This window comes from Accipiter gentilis, chromosome 29 (assembly GCF_929443795.1).
Source record: "Accipiter gentilis chromosome 29, bAccGen1.1, whole genome shotgun sequence".
NCBI classification, from domain to species: domain Eukaryota; kingdom Metazoa; phylum Chordata; class Aves; order Accipitriformes; family Accipitridae; genus Astur; species Astur gentilis.
The window spans coordinates 5954818-5973845 of record NC_064908.1 but is presented as its reverse complement, the minus strand read 5'-3'; the positions used below and the strand labels follow the sequence as shown (position 1 = coordinate 5973845).

At 43.9% G+C, this 19028-nt stretch overlaps 1 protein-coding gene across 1 annotated transcript; it reads left to right on the top strand.

Moving 5' to 3' along the window:
* The first annotated feature begins 8802 nt into the window (after positions 1-8802).
* Positions 8803-14862, top strand: SRSF3 (serine and arginine rich splicing factor 3). The gene is made up of 6 exons (XM_049832670.1): positions 8803-8917; positions 9731-9938; positions 10488-10622; positions 12817-12855; positions 13662-13748; positions 14018-14862. The coding sequence occupies exons 2-6, from the start codon at positions 9733-9735 to the stop codon at positions 14043-14045; spliced, it is 495 nt and encodes a 164-aa protein (XP_049688627.1). The 5' UTR covers positions 8803-8917; positions 9731-9732; the 3' UTR covers positions 14046-14862.
* Positions 14863-19028: the final 4166 nt, after the last annotated feature.

Below are 19028 nucleotides of genomic sequence, written 5' to 3'. Positions count from 1 at the left end.
TTTCTCTCTTCTTTCAATCTGCTCCACAGGACAAGAAGCTGACAGTGTGATCAAAAATCTTTTTTCCTCTGTTCTTTCTCTCACCTGACAAAATGAATTTTAGCCTTTAAGCACTGGTAAAAACGGAGCATTGTGCTATGGTACATCATCCCAGGACCTCCCAGAACATCAGATGTGTGGATTTGTGATATATACCAGTAAAAGATGAATAGATTTCATAGCATATTTCTACATTTCCTTGCTAAGAGTCCTAAATCTCCTTTTCCAATGTTGCCTCTCAATATACTACTTCCCACTCTTGTGCATTTGCAAGCACAGGTGATTATTTCATTTAGAACTGGCAAGAGACCTTTCTGATAAAAACTTAGCAGAAACTTAACAGAAAGATCAGGATTGCTGCCTAAGAAATCTGTCAGAAAACTCCAAAAAGAGTTTAAGGCTGGACCATGCAGATCAAGTTAAAAGGTGTATACAACCCTGGGATTTGGACCTTTAATAAGACAAACTTTTCCACGAGCAATACAAGTGCTGACATCCAAATCTGCCACTGCACAAGGATGATATTAGACTGATACTGGAGTTCTTTTCTGTAAAGAAGTGGATTTCTGGCTTAGGGAAGTGACAACTAGAAAAGGTAATTGTGCAATGATTATTTGCATCTAAGTTATAACTGCACTCAGTTCTATATCTGCTCCTGGCCTTGGTATGCCTCTGTCTACCCATCCTTTCAACCCCACCGCTCCCTTTATTGCCAGGTCTATCACCAAAATTTCTGCATTTTTTACACTAATGACTACCCTGCTTCTAGGATTGGCTCCAGCCTGTGCCTTTAGTTATTTACTAGCAAATTCTGTATTGTTACATCAAAACCTAGATGAACAACAAAACAAAAGTTGCAGCATTTAAACTTACGTAATAATAGTAAAGATACGTCCCTGTATAATGAGGTTACTAATTTCTTGAAGAAATACTTCTTTTTGTGCAGAAGCAGTTTGGGTTAACAAAAAACTCAGCATCTCCTCAAATGACTTCTTTTTATACGAACTTGAATATTGAATTGTCAATGACTGGACAGAAAGGCAAATTATACATTTGGTTGTAAAAATTAAGCTTGTTCTTAATAAGTCTGTTGCACTAATGAGTGAGTAATTTCCTTGGACAATATGTTCAAATTAAACTAGATATGAAATAACAAATGGGTATTAGTTCTGATTAAAAAATACCTGTATTAAGTACAGATATATATACATATAGATATGTGTATATATGCAGTATATTTTAGGTTATGCTAATGTAGAACTGCTTATACATAATAGATAAGCTATACTTTCCTATTGTGATCAACAGTAAACTATGTATTAATTAAAAAGCATCTTCCAGTTACAAAAGTAACATTATCTACTTACTGATGATCTTGCAGAGATCACGGTGAAGTTCTGATCTGCACAGATGTGTCTCCTTGCCAGTCTTGTCGTGATGTTCCAGCTGCAATGATGAGTGCCTTTCACCTTCTTTTATACCACCCCAGAAACCACAGAAACAATAGAAATGATCTCTACAGCACTTTGTGACTAAGACCTTTCCTCTCATGTCAGTGAAATGAGACAGCTCCCTGTTTCCAGTGATAATAAATCTTGGATTCTAAAATGTTATGTTCAGCTGTGACTAAGGAAAAGATCACAAGTTTGTGGACGGTTTCTTATTCCTTTGCTGTCTCTCCTGTTTTGCGAGAACTTTTTATTCTAACACAGTGTTCCTGTGCCCCAAGATGATGGAGAAGGGCTATTCAAACCTGTTGTTCCAGGGTTGACCAGGAAAAATGTCTCTGGTATGCAGAAAAGGTCTCCCTCCTTTGCTGTCCTCATGGACTCACATACAGGACACTAGCGTTGCATAGGAGGAATCTAAATAAAATAATACTGATGAACTCTGTAATGACAGTTTACAGACAATCAGCAAAATGGGACAGTTACAGAAAATCTGAGGAGTTGGTAAATAAGATCCCACTGGATTTTAATGTTCAGTACAAATTTCATTTAAATATCTTGATTGTACAGTAAACGCACTTGTTTTAAATCTTGGAAGCTGGGGAGATACAGAGAAGTGTTATCAACTGACTACATAATAAAAATGCAAGTAGTAGCTCAGGCAAAAAGCCAAATTCTGATATTCTTTGAAACCCTACGAGTTGATGCTGTGCAAGGTTTATACACTGTGATCACTAACCAGGTAATTTCAATAGAATTTGGATACTCGAGATGTGTCTGGACCATTAGGCTGAAACAGTAGTCTATTTAAGAGGACCGGTTCCTATTTCTCAAAGTGAAAGAAAGTGAATGTATTTGTCATCTCTGAGGAAAAATTCCCTGGAAAGATTGAAAAGATAATTTTCCCAGTGTTATCAGAAGTTACTGATTCCTTTCAGAGAGGCACCGCCATACGTTCCTGTTAAACCCAGTCTCAGGTGAAAGCAAACACATTGTCCAAACGGAGACAGGCCTTATTAGCAGTGCTTGCACGACCTCATCTATTCTCGCAGCTTCTACGGACATCAAATTGCTTTTTATTATATTCCTCATGACAGCTTATTTTGAGCCCGCTATTTCAGAGCAATCAAATAAGTGTTCCTGATTTCATTACGTGAGTCCCAATTGTTAAGGAGAGTGTCACTCATTAAAGAGAACAAAGTGTATCACCAATTAAAGATGACATTTGTTAAATGTTGGTACAACAGGGGCCTGCTTCGCATCTTAGTTTCCAGGGTAGCAGTTACACTGCAGTTACACTGAATTATCTGCCCATGAAAGCAAGGTTTCTTAGTTACATCTTGAAGGACTAATAAGCCTTGGCCAAAGTTGTGTCCAAAACATCTGGTCTAATTCATCCTTGAACTTTTTGAGTCTCTGTTGTATAATGGATTTTCATTGAATGCAGTTACCAGCATTTCCACCGGAAGAACTAATATCGCATTAATCCGAGTGACTGCAGGCAGGCCAGAGACACTGAGATGGGATTAGTCAATGGGCACTTGAAGCATTCTGTAATGGCCAAACTGCATTGCTATGGCTATGCTATTCTACTGGATATTTCTTTCCACCCAAGGACTTAGAAGTCAAAATAGCCCTGGACGTGACTGTAACATCTCCCCAAGAGGTGTATGTGAGGGACAGGCTGCTCTGAAGTTACAATAGATCTTTGAGAAGCATCCGGCGCAATGACTTACTGGCACTAACCGCGCAGTAGGGAAGAGATCCTTGCACGGATTGATTTCCATGGTTTGCAGTATTTCTAAAGAAAATATAAAATGTGTCGATTGCACCGCTTATACCACAGCCACACACATCGTAGTTGATATTTCTAACTATGATGGGAACGTTCCTAATTTCACAAGGAGAAATTGTACAACCAGCACTACCGAGTGGTATTTTTAGCTGGTATAGATTAATCTCTGCAAGAGCCCTGAACACTGTAGAGCAAACTAAGAGCCCATTTTGCCCGGGAAGTTACCAGCATGCCCAGCTGATTGGAGTTTGGTTACCTCGGGGCCTCCCTCCAAGCACACTTGGAGCCATCAAAGGTTTAGCCTTGGCTTCAAAGCCTTCGCTCCCACCCTCGGGCGGCTTTTCCTAGTCTTAAGGCCTGACTTTGCATTAGAGGGTGCCTTTGCTGTTGAATTACCTTTTTCAGTGGGACCCTTTGAGCGAGGAGGGCTGTGCAAATTACGGTTTCCTAGTGAGTGATTCTTTTGTTTTGCTTTCCAGTCCTCTCCCCAGGGAGCCAGGTGGGGGAGGAAGGGAATATGGCTTGCTGCAGAGCATGAAAGAAAAAGGAAAGAGAAAGCCTGGAGGCCAGTTGAGGGGGAAGATGGAATGGGGGGAGGGAACAGGAAGCAAAGCAAATGTGCAAATAGCCTCGTTAGGGCAAGACGGATCCTCTTGCCCGGGATTTGAAAACTTAATTAAACAAAGACTGTACCGCCTCAAAGGGATCCTCCATCTGTAGGGAGATGGGTAGACAGATCTGGTAATTTTTTTCCACGTGCTGTTCTGTTATTCACCAGTAACAGGAGTGTGGGCTCCAGAAGGCTTCAGGCTTCTCTAATGTAAAAATCGACCTTGTTTTTTTGGATTGGGCTTTGGTTTGGGGTTTTTTTCTGCTAACTGCTCTTAGCCTAACAGACTAAAATTCATATGAGCTGTTCAGTGCGGTGTGTGGAAAGAAAGACACCGCCCTGTTGAGAGGAAACTGTTTGACCACACTTGGATGGTAAATATAGTTCCCCTGAGCTGCTGGTAATGAATGGCTGCTCTCTCTTCCTGGCCTCCCTAATTGAGAGATCAGAGGAAATGACACCTCGCAGCAAACCCACAGGCCACGAAGACTTCTGCACCACTACACCCGCATCTCTCAGCACTACAGGGGCCATCACCAGCCCTCTGTCTCTGGCAGGAAGGGGCTAACAGCAGCATCACCTCGGTAACTAAAGGAGATGAAATTCAGCTCCTAGAGAGCAGGCTCCAGGCTTCCCCTCGCTTACAGCTCTTCTTTGTGCAATCCGGGGAGGCGCAAGTAATCAGTAATCGCATTTGTTGGGGGCTAGGCTCCAGGACCAGCATATGGACTGCGTGGGCAGTTTTAAATCCTGCCCCCTAATCCACTATGTACTGCTTCATCCCAGAGAGAACTCCCATCTTCCAGGGGATTAAAATTGGAGTTGAACAGCAGTGAGTCAGGCTCACTGTTTCAATTTTCCCTTTACTGATTTCAAGCCAGATTTACAGAAGTGCCTGAGAGTCACAGGTCTATTTCAACACAGTAGCAAGGATAAATGTTTTGTCCTGCAAAACCTGCCCTGGAGCCAAGCCTGAGGCTGACTCTTTCTTCTTCCTTCCCAAAATAGTCTCCAGATGGACTATTTTCTCTGTGCAAAACAAATTCAGGTGAAGCTGAGGCAAAGCCTCCAGTCCCTTGTGCTGCTTCTGCAACACCCGCTAGGCTCTCTGAGCTTGCTCCTGGTTCGGCAGGGTTGCAGTATGCCTGGAGAAGTCTGCTGAGAACCTCGACTGAGCAAAAACAAAACAAAAAGAGGGGTATCCCCCAGTGCCGTGGGCCCTGCCTCGCCCGCAAAGGAGCTCTCCGGGATCTGCCCCTGCGAGAGGGGAATGCCGCCACCTGGTGCCCATACCTTGGTTTGGCTGGGCCGGGGGAGGAGGTGGGCAGGTGGGTGCTGACCCCAGCTGAGTCGAGGGCTGGGGCTCAGTGGCAGCCCTAAATCCTGCCTGAGAAGCAGGGGAGCTCAGAGGTTACCGGGCAATCAGCTGTCTTGTCCCCAGACTAGAGGGCTTCATGCTAGAGAGGGTGCCCAGTTGCTAGTGTTGTAGGACCAAGAAGGTGTTTCTTAAAGGACCAAATTGGCCAAGAGCTGGTCTGGATTTCTTATTTCTTTATAGTGCCGGCAAATGGTGTACTGGCCCTGAGGGAGAGCAGTTCGTCAGTCTGCCACCATACAGAGGTCATGGGGCTCCTAGCAGCAGGGTCTGGGGTTGTCATCAACACCCAGCCCTCAGATGTAAAAGATGCAGGAGGAGGTGGGACCCCAGCAATGGCAGAAGGCTCACACCTGGAAAGATGGGGATGAAGGTTGAGGAACTAAGTCTCCAAATGATATGTCATTCAAATAACTGGACTTCTTGCTAACTAATCCCCAAGTGCTGAGTCTTGGGGACGTGCTGTGCCCCTGCACTGGATGCTGAGTGTGTCTTAGTTTAGGTCTGTGATGTATAAATTATAGTCTGTTCTTTCACTCTCCCTTTACTTGAGGTCTGAGGCACAGCTAAAAGCTTTCATGGTGTAAAAAATTATATATTTTAAAAGTAAGGGAATAAGGAACAGAGACTTTGTACCCTGTAAACAGAAGAGCAGTCATGGTAGGAATAAGCTTACGCCAGCTGGTTGTAATATATCTAAATATCAGGCAAGTGTAAGTCACTGTTTCTTTAAAAAGTAGCCTTCATCAAGATTAGTCTGTTGGCAGGATGTGAAAATGGGTTGAATTCACAAGAACTTCACAAGCACCTAACTGAGGTATGACTACGTGCAGTCAGCTTTCTGACTGAAGTAAAGGCCTGTCCCCTCAGACCAGTTCCTGTTGTGTTCATGTAATGACATTTCCTAGCAAAAGACCTTTCTGTAGAGAGACTCATGCCAGTAAATAAGTATTTTTGCTAATCTCTAATTTTGCTTGAGGAGCAACTCTAAGAGATCCTATTGCTGATAGAAGTATTCTTCACTAAATACTGTCTGTCTCCTGAAGTATCCCTTAAATTTGGCTTACATGGCTGAGGTTTCTTCCAAATTATAATGGCTAGAATGTGTTCATCTTTTAATGTGAGATTTAAATCTCAGAAACCATGACAGCAGCTTGAATATAACACCTTACTTCATGTCAGTGTGGTCACGGATTCTGGTCTGGCCATGTTATAAACTAGATAACTGTTCCACTGTAACTGTGCAGGCATTAGATGCCTGTTCAATCTAGTCTCAGCCCACCTATTTAGAGTAGATATGGTTTTGTTTGCAAAGTCAGTGTTCTCTCCTTCCTTTTATGGAAGATCCAATGAACGTAAAAGTTCCGTACATCTCATAAATACTGGCCACGAATGGCATTTTCTTACTGCAAAAGCAAGAGAGTTGCAAGGCAGCAGGATTTTTCAAACACTATCTTACAAACCTGGAATAAGGAAGAAAGTAATGTAACACAATGCAGCTTTCATATATGTGTACATGTACACATATATAGTGCTGCTCGGAGCTGTTTCAGGGTATCATCTTTCGGAGGACAATCAAAACGCTGACTTTTGAATTACTGAAGTGCTGTGTGGCTATGTTGGGGCATCCTAAAACCGGCTGTGGAAATAGGTTGGGGTTTTGGCTGAATACAGTTGCCTCTGTTCTGACCTCTGCCTTTTGTCACAGTTGTGCGCCACATTTAGTTTCTTTATAATGCCAAAAGCAAACTGAAAATGGATTATATTTGGATGACGTGCTTTTTACAGCATGTGATTTATAAAAAATAGTGATGGGCCTAAGCCCATGTAAGCAGTGCTTTGAATAGAACAGGTAGTATGTCCTAGATGAATGCTGAATGTCATGTTTACTTTGCAGGAGGTGAATTTACTTCTGAATAAATCCTTTGTTGCCAAGTCTGTCATCTGTAATTATTTTCATATGTCATGTGTAAATTTGATATGGAGTTAGAAGATCTGTTAAGATTGCAGGGTTGTCCCAGTTGCTCTCTAACTAATGTTTGGTGTGTTTTGGTTTGTTCTTTTTTTTAAATACTCATTATTGTAAAACTTAAATCATGAGTCAAATGTACATTAGGTGATGTGAGGCAGTGTCTAGTTAATGTTGCAAATGCCAGTCGAGAAGGGAGGCGAGCATGAGAAATCACCATCTTGAAGTCATAAAGTGAAATGGCTGAACAGCCCTAAGTAAACTTCAGATTATTTCCTTTCATTGTGTTGCGTCAGGAAATTAACCATCATCTAATTTAGATTACAATGCATTAGATTAATTAAAAGCAGGTAACTGTCAGATAACTGTACACATGGTAAAGATAATTTAGAGCATCAGTTACCTCAAAATCCTTGTTGTTTTTCTGTCCCTTGGCCAATTTTGACCCTTGGGAGGATTTTACTGAGAAGAGGCTCTTAAAAATAATGAGGGACACTGCAAAAGATTTTGGAAAATTCTAATGAATTATAGCAACAGGTTGTCTTTAATTCCAGTAATTTTTTTTTACATGCTGGTACAATTCTCGTAGACTGAGGACGCACAGTTCCGGCTTGGAAAACACAGTATGTGTGCATTCATTTGCACTCAAAATGCCTTACTTATCCCATATAATATTACTCAAAGTATTATTAATTATTCTTGTACCAGATTAATCTGTCTTCTCTGGCCCAAGTCAAAAAGGTAAAGTCTGGATTAAACACAGCCTACAGATATGGCTGCAAAGTGACATTTTGGGAAGTTACTGCAGCAGCAGCCCTGGATGGGTTTCTCGTATTAGTTGATAACCTGAAACACGGTTTGTTATCTAAGGCAATCCCTCTGGAGCAAGTTGGGTTTCTAACTCTTGTTAAAACCTAGGTAAATGAATGAGAGTTTAGTAAAGCACATCAGCACCACTGACTGTGCCCTCTGTAACTAAAATTCCTCAGTTCAAATCCTCTCATTTTCTACTGAGCGCTGAAAAAAATCACTTCCCTCTTTTGGGCCTCAGTAGGTGGAAGCCCACACATAACATTTACCAAAAACTATGGGTTAACACTGGTTTGCTCAACACATTTAAAGCCCCTGACCATGGGGAAAAATGGCTATTAGTGAATCGAAGCTCTCATACATGTAAAACCGTCATGATGAGGGGATGCTGCTTAAAAAACATAGTCTGAATGTATCCCACCGGGTAAGGGAGACATAAGGAAACAAAACCTTCTTTTTCCGTTTAGCCAGCAAACGAGTCTCCCTGGGCGTGTTGCCGTTTCGTGATTTGAGGGACCTGACGTCTCCCCTCGCTAATCGGTTTCTAAACCGAAATTTTGAGCGAGAGGAGGGGAAGCTGCCGACCTGAGAGCTCCCGCCATTCTCGCTGAGGTGAAGCCCGCCCGCCGCCGTTTGGGGCCGCGCGGAGGCGGTGGGATGAGAGGAGTTGTCAATCAGCGGAACGACGCCCTCTGATTTGCTGCTGCCCGCTCCTACGTAGGAGTGGGCTGTCCCTATATAAGGGCGGGCGGGGTAGGCTTGGGCCGCCATTTTGTCCAGTGAGGAAAAGCGGAGCGGGAGTCTCGTTGAGGGTCGAGTCGGCTACGAATTTAGCGCGGGCTCCCTTCGCGCGCCCTCCCTCTTAGCATCGGTGAGGATCTTCACCTCGGAGGGCGGGGGGGAGGCGGCACCCGCGGTCTCGGTCCCCGGCAGGGCGGATGGAAGCGGCGGGGCCCGGTGGCGGCAAACAAAGAGCAGCCGCCATTTTGTAAAGCTGGGCCGCGGGCGGTGGCTGCTGCTACGCTGAGGAAAGCCGGGCGGGGAGAAGGCGGGTAGACCACGGATTGCCTTGAAGAGCCCGCTCGCCGCCTTTTCTCCGTGGCCAGTGAGGCGAGGTGCGGCCGGGCGGGAGGAGCCGCGGGGGTGGTGGTGGCGCCTTTCCCGCCCGCTCCGGGGGCGCGCTGGTTCCTCACGCCGCGCACGCAGCGCTGAGGAGATACTCGGGAGGGATTCCCCGAGCGCTCCCGGCGTGGTCTCTGCCGGACATGGCGCTGCTTTCCCCCCCGGCATGTGCAGCTTCCCCCGGATCCCGCTCTGAGAACAATGGAGCCCTTCTCCCGCGCAGCGCTCCCCCTGCAGGCCCGGCCCCCGCTGGTAACCCTGTGGCAGGCGAGAGGGGCGCTGAGAAACACTGCCCTTCAAAGTTGGGGGGCCTTAAAAGTAAAGGAAATTCCCCGAAGTAGTGAATTTTAATCACGATTACGATATAGCAGCTAGCTTTTCTGTTTGGTTTTAAACACTCTTCCTTCCACCGCCCCTTCCACACAGGTTAATGTTTTTACCATGTCCAACCATATCACTGTTGGAAGTTTCTGGGAAAAGCAACCAACAGAACTGCTTCCTTTGTAAGTGAATAAACACTTGCTGTGTGCTAAATATACATGAGCTTTTTTTTTTGTCCTAGCGATGCATCGTGACTCTTGTCCGCTGGACTGCAAGGTTTATGTGGGTAACCTTGGAAACAATGGCAACAAAACTGAACTAGAGCGAGCTTTTGGCTACTATGGACCACTGCGCAGTGTATGGGTGGCGAGAAATCCTCCTGGTTTTGCCTTTGTGGAATTTGAAGATCCACGAGATGCAGCTGATGCAGTAAGAGAACTAGATGGAAGGTAAAATGTGCTTCTTGTATGTTTGGTTTGCCTGGTGAAAATAAGAGAAATTGTTTGTAGTGATACAGTTTAAATTGGGAAGCTTCAACTGGCAGAACGAACAACTTGACACGTTTGTTACACAGTATTTATTTGTATGGTGATATAAGGGTAGTCTTGCTTAATAGTGTGGGAATAGCATTGGGACAGTGAATTTTTCATGTTACAGAGTTGGACTCCCAAGCTAGACATGACTTGGACCTCTTGGTGTGCATTAGTTAAATTCAAGATGGTGTTACTATAAAGAGGCAAAACTGGTGGGGGAGACGGACCTTGGTTCCTTCTCTGCCCACTTTAATAGTATGGCTAGCTTTCAGAAGTGGCCAAACCCTTGGTCTGTCATGCTGGAGTCTACTCTTTTAGACTCCAAATACTGTATATTTAACTAACATGTATAGGCAGAATGTTTTTGCCCTTGTCTTTTCCCTTCCCCTTCTCGATTCGGTCCATTTTCTTCTGCATGGAGACTTGCCCCTAGAGATGCTAACCAATGTCATTCTCTTTTCCCAGAACCCTCTGTGGGTGTCGTGTCAGAGTGGAACTCTCCAATGGTGAGAAACGGAGTCGGAACCGTGGTCCACCTCCATCCTGGGGCAGGCGTCCTCGAGATGACTATCGCAGGAGAAGTCCTCCTCCTCGTCGCAGGTACCCTAGGTCAAAGTACACTCATAGAGCTGTTGGCACTGTTACCACTTAGCATCCTAGAAGCAGGCTTTTTAAAAGCATGTTGATGGATAACATTCATCTATCTGATCACAATTTGGAGATGGCAAATGATAAAAAAAAAAAAAAAAAAAAAAAAAGAAAAAACCCCAAACCCCACAAAATCGAGGTGAACTTAAGTTGTGTTGAATGTTGGCTTTTGTCCTTAGGTCACTGTGCAAGTTGGTAGTCAGCGCCCTCTATCCTGGACCTATCCTCGTTCCTCCTAAAATCTGCTCATCTTCTAGTCACACTTTCCCTTTCTTCCCCATACTTCAACTTAGGCTGTTCCTTTCCTTTATTCCATAATGGCGAAACATGACATACAGCAGCTTAGCATTTCCATACAGATGTGTTTCTCCGCTTTGTTTGCACAATTTAAATACTTTCCAAGTAGGCAGCTGTTTAATAATAGATGAAGTAACAGTTGCTCTAAACATCTAGAATCTTTACACTTTAGTGTTAGTTTGGAATTAAAGCATCATGTGACGATCCTGTCACTTGAGGTTTCCAAACCCAGCTCTAAAATATAGCAGGATTTTTGGTAACTGAGACGTTCTTGGACCCAGACTAGCTTGTCTGGCAGTTTAAGTCTGCAACGTGGTTTTTGCAGGACTGAATTTACCTGTTGCAGGTGAGTGAAGTCCTCACAAGTCAGGGTTTCAAGCTTACCCTTTTGCTGTTGAAAAATAACACATTAGGAGTATTTGTTAGCTAATAGATGGTTGTACTGATGGCTTGTTTTTCATTTTTTTTATGCTTTTTGGTCCATCTATTAATAAAAATGAACCCGTTACAGAGTCACCATCATGTCTCTTCTCACCACCCTCTGAGTCTGCATTAGCCAGTCAACTAGCCCTTTCAGCGTCATGTGACCAGCGCGCCCCATTCAGCTTGGCTGGTGTCGTTTCACATGACCCAGGCATGGCCAGTCGTCAGGTTGCACCGCCCTTTGGTTCCCGAGCATGCTGTTTTCTCTCAGCCTTCTCTCCAACCTTAACCAAATCGGCAGCAGCCACCTCGACCGCCCACACATTCCCGGCCAATCAGCTCAGCTGTTTATTTACCAAATGTCTTCACAACAACTACAGCAGCAGCCTTCGGCTAACAAAAAAGCAGGAAAAATCCACAACACCCCCTTCGCCAACCAACTAAATACAACGCAACATCTGGCAAAACCTTTTCAGCAAATTCTTCTTGGCAGTCAGTCCGGCAGCCTCACCTCACCATTTCTAGCTTGTTGAAACCAAAAACTAGTAAGTTTTTCCTGCTTATACAGTTTACTGCTGGTTAAAATAAGGAGTAAGCGGCTTATAAGTAATTACTTTTCTCAATCAAAGGCTGGCTGTGCATAATTGAGTGGTAACGTACATATGTTGCTTGAGAAAACTTTTAAGGGTGATATGGAAGCTCTTACACTGTGAATAACGTAAAACCAGTATATTTGCATGTGAGATGCCAAACTAAATTTTTAATAAAGCTCTAACAAACTTAGCTTTTCCTTGCCAGAAAAATCCTATCACCTTTAAATGGTTTTACTAACAGTTTTCAAAACTTAAAACAATTACTTTTTGGGATGAACTGGGCCGAGCTAAGGTTATTTTTTTTATTTTTATTTTTTAAGAAAATAGTCTAAACACACTCTATGGCATTAAAAATGACAATCACAAATATGCAGTTCTAATGTAGCACTTAATGGCATTATCAATATTTACACTGAGCGCATTTTCACTTTTTTCCACTTGGTATCTCTTATGTCTTGTTATGGACCTTTTTGGCTTGCATGGGTTCCAAAACATTTGGTCTGTGCTATTTTTTTTTTTTTTTTTTTTTGGAACCACTTGTGGGACTTTGGTGTGGTGTTCTGGGCAGTGTATTTAGTTGAAAGTGTTGCATTGGACAACTCTGCTATGAAGCATTCTTAGTTAAAGTGAATTCGTGGTTGGAAACGTGCTGTTCACACTGAGCTTTGTTTTACTGCCTAATCTTTCCATGCCTTTTACTGGATGATGGATGCCAGTTATTCTTGGCACGTTCCCTGGGCCCAACAGTGAGTTTGACAAGTTGGGAAATGCCTCACCCCATTAATGCTAAAAGAATTGATAAAAAGGCCTCACATTTCTTTTTCTGGTTCTAGATCACCGCGAAGGAGAAGCTTTTCTCGTAGCCGCAGCAGGTATGCATCAGTTAAATACAGCCTGGACCATTTCATCCAGGAGGTTTACAAAGAAATGAACCAAAACAGTTTAACATTTGGGCTGTATGCATTAATAGACTCCAGGGTAGGCTTTGTAATTCGGTAAAAGGGAGAAAAGGGTTTGCTTCTGTTACATTGCTTGCCTGGAGTTACTATATTTACACAGCTATTTGAGATTCCAGGGTTATCAGTTGAAGGATATTAAGAATGGAAGTAACTAATTCTTCTGTTCTGCAGCTGTCCAAGATTCCTGCCAGTTTTTCCACAAAGTTTCTGTGTTAATGTGCTACTCCCCTCCAGATACCATGAGCCACAAGTACAGATGATAAGAAGCGTAGTGACCATGTTCTGCTGTCCCATACTGGAAAGTGTTAGGTGGTAACAACATGGCGGTGTAATGTGGTTTTGTGTTAGGGTCTTTGAAGCTTCCAGAGTTCACATGCTATTTTTACGTTCTTGTAGCATAGGATGCTGCATTGCTGTAAGGGATGTGTTCGTATATGTGGACACGCCATGTTAGCTGAGGCACTGTCACTTGCAGTCTGACTCTGAACAGATGTAGACTGCTGCAAAGGAATAGATCAACACAACCTAAGCTGTGTTGTGTAGCTCAAGCTGATTATCCTTACCTGAAAGAAAGGCTAATATCATAATCTTTAACAGGTTTCCCCTGGCTGAATAGTTAAAAACCTAACTTCCTGAAGGGAAGCTTTTTAGATAGCCTTGTTAACCTAATTCAGCTTTGCTTTGATGCTATAATCATCTTGCATTGTAATCTTTACCAGGTCCCTCTCCAGAGACAGAAGAAGAGAGAGATCACTCTCACGGGAGAGGAATCACAAGCCTTCTCGTTCCTTTTCCAGGTCTCGCAGGTAGGATGAGTCTTTTAGTGGTTATGGATTTTGAGTAAAACTGAAAGTGATTATTTCCATATCTTGGTAATACTGAAGAAGGTTGTGGTGGAGAATCATCTCTAGTGTCTTATGAAGTTCTTTGTCTTGAAGAATTAAATACTCAGTTTTATTAAACGAACATTATTTTTTAAATGCTTATCTTGCCATCTACCGATTGGGGCTGAGGGGTTTAAAGCAAAATCTGCTGCTCTCGGCACCTGGTTACTAATGTGTCTTTTCTTCTTTAGTCGCTCCAGGTCAAATGAGAGGAAATAGGACTATGAGAAGGAGCTGTGTACAGGAAGTCATTAGATCTGAGGACAGGAGGAGTATGTACAGAACATTGTTTTGTTTTGAAACTTCATAAAGCTTGGTGCATTTTTAAAATGTTTTAGCTGTTGAACTTGCTTTGTTCCTTGTATCTTGTAACAGGTGGCAAATGTAAAGATGTGAATCTGTATATGGTTCTGAGCAGATCATATGATTTGTAATATTAATCACTTTACAATGTACCATTATGCATAACTTTTTGTTGCGTTGAATGGTAAGCAGTTTGTCTGGCATAGAATGCTTCTGGTCTTGATGTGCTGGGGAATGTTTTGCTGGGGTTCAGCTTTTGGAAGGAGGCATGCAATGAAGATGTGTTCATTGCGGAAGCATGGCCATGAGCGGTGTTCGTCTGTGCAGAACAAGACGCAGATGCTTCATAGGACAGTTCTCTGAAATAGTCAGGAACGTCGAGGGAGTGACTGAGCTGCAGTTTTATCCAGAGCTCTAGTTCTGACTTCCATTACCTGGAAGTGAGCTGCTTTATATTACATGAAATATAAATCTTTAGCCGTAGGGTCAGTTAATTTTGTACTTCATGTGACTAGAGTAATTCTTAAATAGATGATTGTTGATTGACCATCTATTCCAGAACCTCTGAATAGACCAAATACACAGCAGAACTGACAACTGGAGTGGATGTGTTGAGTGTGTAATGGTACATTGTAAAAGTTATGAATTAAACATTTCTTTACTGTACAAGAATTTTCATGTCACTTGTAAAATGTCTTTTGTGAGATCCTTGGGATTAAAGTTTTGGTTACAACTTGTTGTTTAGTATTTAACTTGAGTACCTGCTATATACGTTTGCATTGCAGAATGTGCACTTGTGGTGCAACTGGGTTCAAATTAAACACACTCCGCAGTATGGGGTAAGGTGACACTCACCACATCTCACTGTAACACAGCTGTGAACTGTTCAAATGCTGTAAGTCGCAGGTCACTACCTGCGGCTGTGCTCCATACCCTCTTGCACCTTGGCGAGGGCCAGGGCCTTGCTTTGTCACTGGCATCTCATACCAGTGTAATGCAGCCTAGGTGAGCTGGGTAGATGATGCTGGCTTGGCTTCTTGCCTAATGGTGAGCTCCAATGTGCTTACTCAGAAAAGCAGCTGGAGATACCAAGGTTCACAATGTTTTTGCATCCTGGATGTGGGTTGATAACGACATTTAAGGTATTCTTCGTATCCGTCAGTTTTGAAATGACTGGTCTGTAAACTGAAGATTTGCATGAAGATTTCACATGGAATGTAAAACCCTGGCATGGCTCTAGTGCAATTAGAGCTCCCAAACTGCCTAATGGCCCTTTTTTTTTTCCTGTATCCAAGAGAAGATGAGCTACATCCGTTTCAGTCGTTTCCGTTTAGATTAAACCCATCATACTGAACAGTCTTGTGGTTTAATTTCCTTCACTTGTGGTGCCCAGGCGGGGACAAGATGATGGCAAAGCTGTAATGGAAAGAAACTGCTACTTCACACACTGCCTAGAAAGGGGGTATGTGAAAGGGGAGTGGGGACAACTCGTGGTTCGTCACAGCAGCTGGGGTGCGGTGTCATGATTTTTTTTAACTACTTGGGTACTGTTTATGGTTGGACTCGGTGATCTTAAAGGTCTTTTCCAACCTAAATGATTCCATGATTCTCTCGACAGCCCCTGGCCCAGTGTGCTGTGGTACAAGCACAATCAACCTCACATTCACTGCAAAGCAGAAATGCTGCAGGTGGTGCAAAAGGCACAGACAGCCCTAAATGATCTTAAACTGGGAGCATGGTGAGCTTAAAGGGTACAGAAAAATGCACTCTCTTTTCTTCCCCTGTTTGGCCTGATGAGGAATTTGGGAAGTGTTGGGCTCGCAGCCAAGACAGGTCTGACGCTGGTGGTGAGGTGGCTGCTGCTGCGCACTGTCGCGGCTCCCCGGCAGAGGTCGGGGTGGCCTCGTCAGCTGGCTGGGGCTCTTGTCTGCCTGATTCCGCATCAGGTTTGGTCTCAAAATGTTGACAGACCAGCTCCTCTGGGGATGTTTGTGTTAGATGAAAGGCAGCCAAGGGCTGAGATGATATCATGTGCCACACACAGCTGTGTTCCCTTTTTTAATAAGTGCTTCTACCAGGGTTTGATTTGTGGGATTGCAGCTCCTGTTGCCTGGGAGCCAGCCTCTCTGCTGGCACGTCGGTTCCTCTTGTGGTTACGTGGAGGGGAGGGAACAGCGGGGGACAAGTAGCCTTCAGTAGTTTCAACTACCAAAGGGAAAGGAGGGAAAGAAACCTGAAACACTAGAGACAGTTTACGCTGTGGGGAAGCAGGTTGTGGTTTTTGTGCATGAGGGAGTCTGCAGAACTGGGAATATTTTATCATTTTCAGGTTTCTGACTTTGTATTTTACTCCTCAGCTGAATGAAGAAGGTGGCCCTTAGGCTGGCTCAGAACGGCTGCTTCACAGCAGATGACTGGTTTTACGTACTTGGGTGGGTTTTTGATGGGGAACAAAATTAGCAACTTCTAGAGAAAGATGGGAAATGTGTAAACACTGACTGCGAACAGCCCTTCTCCCAGGGTATAATTACCAAGTGTTATTTTTAATGCAGCAACACATTGAAGGATTTAAGGCTTCCAGGTTGCTTCTGTGAGAGGGAACTAGCCTGGGAACACTCACTCCCCACAGGTAGAGAGCACTGTGGCTTGTCTTTAAAAAGTCTACTCTGAAATTAAATTTGCAAGGAAGTGTTTTTGTTGATGTTCTAAGGCCAGGGACATCCCTCACCTCTCCCCAAAGATTCTTAAACCAGGGAGAGCCGCTGAGCAGTGTGTCCTAGCCAAAAGAGGACAGACAGACGCTATCCAGTGGCAGAACTAGGTGGCTTGCGCCCCATCCTCAGCGACAGCCCTGCTCTGAATACCCTGGGTGATGGGGAACTCTGCTGCTTTCTACGTTGTTTCAGGGCCCAGTTTTGGAGTCCTCACACTAACATGTTAAGCTGTGTTTCTAATTTGGGGAGAGGTTTAGCTGCCCTTGCTTTCGCCTGGCAGAAGCATCCTGAGGTTAAGACTATCAGAGTTCCTCAGACGCTCATCAGCACAGTATCTAAGCACATCCCAGAAGCACGCTAAATGACATGACTACCCTCTGTTTATGTGCGGTTTGTTCTTTTCTCACACTCTCCCTAGGGAGAGTATTGTGTGCAAATGGTTTTGCGAAGAAAGGGATTTTTTTTTTTCTTTTTATGTACATGCTGCTCTTTGTTTATGGCAGAGAAGATAATTTTAAGAATGTGCCTTGCACTTAGAAAATGGAGAGGTTAAATACGTTCTTTCTTCCAATGGGATGCATTCCACTGTCCTTCAGACAGGTTCGGCTAACCAGGGTCGTGCTTGGGCGAGAAGTTGCAATCTTGAAGAACACCAACAGTAGTTCTAGTTAAAAAAAAACATGTTTCAGCTACCTTTGGGGAGCTGCTGCAGTTCACCTCCAAAATGATCATCTTTCTGGAGCTGGGCTATTCTGTACTCCAGTCACACCAAGAACTAGAATACATTCTTGCCAGAAGATCGCTTGTGTTTCACGCTCTTTGTCTTTCCATTTCTTTTTGTTTGAAGTCAAAGGAGACATGAGAGACGCTGCACTGTGCCCTTGGGTCTTCCTGCAGCAGCCGGCGTTGCCTGGAAGAGCAGGTTACGCCTCTTATCTCCGAACGTCTACGTGCTTCTGTGGGGACCTGTCAGCAGAATTCACCGCTGGAAGTGACGAGTGCCCTAGCAGTTCGGCAGCTTTTTTATTTTGCTGTTAACATGACCTCTTTTCAGATTCCAGTTTTACTTTCTCTTACTCATCATCCCATCATGTCACAATGTCTCCTGACATAAAGATCCATGAAGCATCTGAACATTAGACAAACTTTCTCCCATTTCTGCTGGTTTTAATCACTGTCCTTATACCCACATTCAGTCATAGCCCAGAAATACTGTCCCAAAACCTGAGCTACAATCATCATCATGAATCGTCCTACGCTGGTGCTGATGTAGAGCAGCGTCGCTTTGCTAGAAAAGAAAAAAAGTGAAAAAACCAGAGCATCAGCCCCTTTGGCAAACGGAAGGCCGAAGGGCAGAAATGCAGTTCCAGTAACTCTGGTTCGACCTTAGATCCTGCACAGCGAGGCGATAGCACAGCGCCTGAGACCTGCCATAAAGAGGCGGGTCTCAGCTTCCCTGTTACTGAAAAGCAGCTAGCTCCAATGTCACACCTCAACCTGCCAAAAAATGGGCAAAATAAAGACAGTTTTCGCTTGGCAACTATTAAAGTCACTTAGTAAAGCAGTTGCTGAAGCTGAAGCAGCATCACAGCCTGTCAGCCCATGCAAGAAGTGTTCTGGCTTCCTAGAAATACTGTCACTGTCTCGGTTTTCTGTTTCATTTCTGAAGTTTTGCTGAGGCTCTTCTGGGTCACTGAGGCACTACCACTAGTTACATTCTGTTAGTGCCCTTCAAACAAATGCTGTTGTGGACTAAAATAAACACGAGATCCAGACAAATATAAAATAGACTATGCAATAGGAACGCTATGTTCCCAAATGATTCATTCATCTATTATTTAATAATTTAGTAGCTGACATAACTCTTAGTTGAACAAATCTTCACATCAATTCGAGTGGTGTTTCTGCTCAGTCCTATGTGTAATTTTAGCTGTCAGATTTTCTGTGGGAGCAATCCCAATTGGAAAAGGGAAATGTACCTCCTTCCCAGCTAGATTGTGCCACCGATCGCAGTGGTGTTATTCCACAACCTGCCTGTGGTACCCCAGGATTCATCCTGCTGCAGTCAGAGTCACACTGTCCTGTCCTTGGGTACTTTGCTGGACAACACACGAACACGCTGACAGGTTGTGAGGTACCGATAGCACGTGCAGACACCGTGCTGCTGCCGAAAAAGCCAGCAAAG